General features: G+C 39.1%; 1 protein-coding gene across 1 annotated transcript in view; it reads right to left on the reverse strand.

The window, feature by feature from the left end:
• Positions 1-607: 607 nt before the first annotated feature.
• LOC109474753 (protein phosphatase 1 regulatory subunit 12B-like) overlaps positions 608-4,991 on the reverse strand; it is a 14,334-nt gene continuing 9,950 nt past the window's right edge. Inside the window, exons 9-12 of the mRNA XM_019775114.1 lie at positions 3,256-3,421; positions 2,867-3,070; positions 1,980-2,414; positions 608-1,634 (exon numbers count right to left, since the gene is read on the reverse strand). Of these exons, the coding sequence (XP_019630673.1) occupies positions 1,447-1,634; positions 1,980-2,414; positions 2,867-3,070; positions 3,256-3,421 (993 nt within the window). The 3' untranslated portion in view covers positions 608-1,446. The remainder of the gene's footprint in view (positions 1,635-1,979; positions 2,415-2,866; positions 3,071-3,255; positions 3,422-4,991) is intronic.

A 4,991-nucleotide genomic window follows, 5' to 3' on the forward strand; every position in this document is an offset into this window, starting at 1 on the left:
GATTCTTTACGCCTGTATGAATAACACGATGCACACTTTTGGGAGATATGACATGTCTGCAAAACTTGTTCAAACCTGGAAACATGGAGAGTCAAACATACCCCATTTACGGCTCAAAATGACTGTCACGGTTGTCCCGAAAATCGTGCTTTAGGGATTTTTGGAAAATACTCTTGATTTTGAATTATCGGTAATTGAGTGCGAAAAAAAGCAAAAAAAAAATCGATTTTTTCACCTATTTGTCGACAAAAACTATACTTAAAGTCAGAAATTAAAAAATCCCAAAAGCACGATTTTTCATCTTATTCCTAGTCGTCGAAAAATATAAAAATCAGTGACCTTGCGTAATATGTGTAGCCAGGTTTGCTCGGTGATTGGCTAAAATATGGCGCACCGAAATTCCATAAATTATCGACTTTTTTTAACGAAATCCGAAAAAATCATCCATTTAGCGCAAAAATTTACCATTGAATGTATGTAAGGACGATGATTTTATTTTATTTCAACGAAATTTTCCCTTCGATACTAGTGTGTTTATTTGCAAATGTTTTACAGTTAGCCCAAAATTGCGTCTTGTAACCCGATACTTTATCGAACGCCCCCAGCAATGGGAAAGAATGCCGTAGTGACAGACCGCCGTGATTACTCGTTACAAATCTAAAACACTGAAGAACAAAAGATCGCTTCTGATCTACTGTGTCTTTACTATACTGGAAGCAATTAACGTTACTTCACATAAATAACTTACATTACAAACGTGCAACACTATGATTACTCACCTATTTTCTATGCAATCTGCAGATCCAGAAAATAAAGCATCCTTATCATTCCCGAAATGAGCTTTAGGTCCTAAATAGTATGTTTAGCCATAGTTATGTCATTCATGTTCACCAATATAATATATCCATCGTACTTCTGTCCATACCAACATGGCCGCTTGAATGGTTCCCTTCCGAGGCAGGTTGTCGAACAAAACTGGTCCATAGAGTGAATCAAACCCTCTCCAATCTAACCTGTTCCAACAGTCGGCTTCTTGACCACTTCTACCACAGTGTCACTAGTTTAGCGCGTACAAAAAGTCCCATTGTGGCGCAGGAAAGTCCCAAAATGCCACAGAAACTCTTTCACTTTCTACTGACACGTACGACGTGCCCCCACCCTGACCTGGTATCCTAGCGACCAGTGACGTCAGAGGCAGGTGCCCGAGGTCACACAGGTAGTAAACAAAGAGGTCAGGTACCGGTGTACTGCACCTGAATACTGTCGTCTAAATAGAAGATCCCACTTTTGAGAACTCTCATAATGCCTTATCTAGATACCAACTAAACAATGCTTTTAATACATTGTTATGTACATGTAATTAATATGACAGAGCATATTACAACATATTTACTGAACAACAACTTCCATAATGGCCTGTACATGTATTGAGATACGTGCTTGTATCTAGCGATGATGAGGCATTGGAAATACTAACGGACTGGGAGGAAACTGTTGGTTTGTGGTCCCGACTCCTGTAGGTGCCTGACGAACCATTGGAGTCACCTGGGATGGCACAGAGGTCCCTAAGCTCGACGCTGTGGGGATCTGTGGTGCCGTGTGTTGGAGTCCTCCTGTTGTCATGGCTGGTGTTCCTACATGTAACAGGGAATGGTTTTATAGTTGATTTACGAACATCGATATCCCAAGGACTAACTAAAAAGTTTCATTGACCAATGCTGTTCCACTTCAAATATTGGAAGAAATAGGTCATTATACCGTGTAGACCGTTGCTGTGGAGTGTGAAACAATAGGTTGCAAGGTAACTATCAAATAAACTTACCGCATCTCTTGTACCAGCCAGTACCAACAATCAGTGTATGTAGAGCCATATGTACAGACTTGTTGTAGGAAGGAAGAGACAAACAAAATGTTGGCAAAGTCTGTCAAACAGCTTCTGACAAAGGTATGGATGTTCCAAACCAACTACAGGTACCAACCTTGCATTTGAAATGTTGGCAGGGCAGCAGGTAGGCTCAGTGATGCTGTTCTGTCTGGAAGTCCAAAGGAATTGAAATTGTCCACACCTGTAGGCACTTGACGAACAGCAAATGTTGTTTGAGTTGTTTGCGGTAACAGAAGTTCAAGAGGCATGTTGGATCTGTACAAGTAGTGAAAACCTGTCTGTGATTCTGTTGGAGTTGTTTGTGGTTCTAGATGTACAGGAGTCCCTGTGTTGTGTGGTGATGCAGGGAAAGAGTTGTGTAGATCTGGATGTGTTGCTGACTGCTGTGCCAGAAGTTCAAGATTTCCTGTGTTTGGTCGGGCAGGGGTAGATGTTGCTCTGTTTGGTGATACCACATGTACAGGAGTCCCTGTGTTTTGTGGTATGTCTGTTGTTCTGGGTAGAAGTCCTTCTGTTGTGACTGTTGACTCTGGAGAAACAGACACACATGTTTACAGGTGACTTCAACCGGAACAGGAATCCATAAGTTTTATGTATAGTTAGTTATTATCCATTCACATCTATATCCAAGATAAGGTGTGCCCTCCTTCATTCAATATTTATCATGGTAAAATCCAAATTGATATTTAAAAATAAGGACCACAATTGAAAGCTTCCAAATGCTTCATTTTATATAAGAATTATATGAATTGTGTTGAGGGCTGTGATAATTACAAATTACACCATGACATAAGGAAGTGGGCGAAATGAAGCAAGACACAACTATAACTACATACTAGGCAAGATTCGTATCTAGCAGATAGCAGACTGTTAATGATTTGTGAATAGAAATTGTGTTGGGGAATTCCTTTGAACAATACCATAGATTTACAGAAACTCTACTAATTTGTTACTTTGTATGTAACAAAATGTACCGCTTACCTTGTGTTGAAGATGCCGACGGTAAAGAGGCAGCAGAACTGGAATTTTGCTGGTTGCCCTGCTGTGCCTCTTTGTTCTTCTTCTTTCTCTTGCTGGCTGAGCTGGTGCTGCTACCGGGCCTTCCGGTTACGTCATGGCTCTCTTCAGTCGTTCCTGTGCTGCCCTCTCTGTCCGAATTCCTTTGGCGTCTGTCCATTGTAAAGCCTGTACAGATAAATGTATATTAAGATAGCAATGGTTATCAAATGACATCACTATACTGTATATAGTTTGCCAATGACAGCCCACTGGCCCAACTAGTTGTAGTAAGACCATAGATAGATTGTACTTGTATTTTTGGCACGTTAGCAGAAATGTTTCATGACCAATGTAGAAGATTGCTGGCTCACATTGTTCTGCTTTCCGCTGATGTTCTGCTGCTTTCAGCTGATTCTCGATGTACCCCCCGAACTTCTCGTCCTTTACCAGATCCTTCTGGGACCCGAACGCTCGAATCCTTCCATTGTAGAGAGTAACCATCAAAGCCTCCACACCAAGTTCGTCAAGCTCCTCGGACTAAAAGTAACAACAATGCCCCAATTGCATTTTATATGCTATGTGCTACGTTCGAAATGATCGTGCTTGGACGCAATTCTTCTTTATTGTTCAAGCATCTAGTAAATTCTAGTAAACTACATTATTCTGTAGACATTAATCCATTTTCCATTTACATATGTTGAGAAGTTACTGATATCAACAAAAACTGCGTTTACTGGGTGGAACCTGATTCAAGTAAGGGGACTCCATCAGGTCGATGCGCATGCAAAGGAATGGATCGTAAATATCTGTCAAATTGACTCAAAGGATGTTTATTGTATTTTATATACTTCTTTTGAATGATTACTCTTAACCCTCAACAGTACACCTTCCCGGACTGATTAATCTGTACACCTGGGGTCCGCGCAGACCCCAGAACAGTTTTTTGCTAATATTTAGAAATTATCAACATGATACCAGCTCAATTGTTTTGCAAACTGATGTGGGAACCTCTGTGTCCTCATTACATACATACAAAAATCATACATTTTGAACTTTTTCTATTTTTTTTGGTGAAGAAAAGAAGACAAGAAGAAATACCCGATTTTTAAACCCATTTCAGACTGAAGGGGCTTTTGAGGCCCAACTTTGATGTCAGATAGCGGCTAAACGGCTTGCGCTAGAATTATCAAATTTTGAGACCTTTCCTAAAATGTCTCTGGAAAAAAGTTCATATTAGTTTAACCCTAAACAGTACACCTGGGGTCCGCGCGGACCCCAGCACTATATATTCTGTAATATCTTTTTTGTTTCTAAAGATTTTTTCCTGAAATTTTAGGTAATTGTCACCCACAAAGTTGTCTCTCAATACAGTGCAGAAAACTCCGTTTCTACCATTTATAAAAAAAATTATATCTGATTTTCTTTTGGGGTCCGCGCGGACCCCAGCCGGCTTTCGATCATAATGGATACACTGGCGTTTTTATATATTACCCTATTTCCGTTTTTATATGTTTTTATGCACTCATCGTATGTCTACCAAGTTTTCAGAGAATGGTGTAGTAATAGAATTAAATTTTAATAACTTTGGTGTAATTATGACATCATATGACATCAGAGCTAATAATATAGTCCGCCATATTGGATTTTGACCAATGACGTCATCAAATTAGCATATTCTATGCATATTAAATGATTTAACTTATATTTAATTATATAAGATGTTATTAATGTTGGAAAAGAAGTGTAATTTAATATAAAACTCAGAAAATTTTTATGTTTAAACCAAAATTTACTTCTATTTTCAAAACAACTGCCTGCTAGAAACCCGTTGCCATGGCAACACAAAAAAACATCAATTTACTAGTATTAAACTAATATGAACTTTTTTCCAGAGACATTTTAGGAAAGGTCTCCAAATTTGATACTTCTAGCGCAAGCCGTTTAGCCGCTATCTGAGATCAAAGTTGGGCCTCAAAAGCCCCTTCAGTCTGAAATGGGTTTAAAATCGGGTATTTCTTCTTGTCTTCTTCTCTTCACCAAAAAATGAAAAAGTTCGAAATGTATGACTTTTGATGTAATGTGGACACAGAGGTTCCCACATCAGTTT

This window comes from Branchiostoma belcheri, unplaced genomic scaffold (assembly GCF_001625305.1).
Source record: "Branchiostoma belcheri isolate BF01 breed outbred unplaced genomic scaffold, Haploidv18h27 scaffold315, whole genome shotgun sequence".
Taxonomy (NCBI): Eukaryota; Metazoa; Chordata; class Leptocardii; order Amphioxiformes; family Branchiostomatidae; genus Branchiostoma; species Branchiostoma belcheri.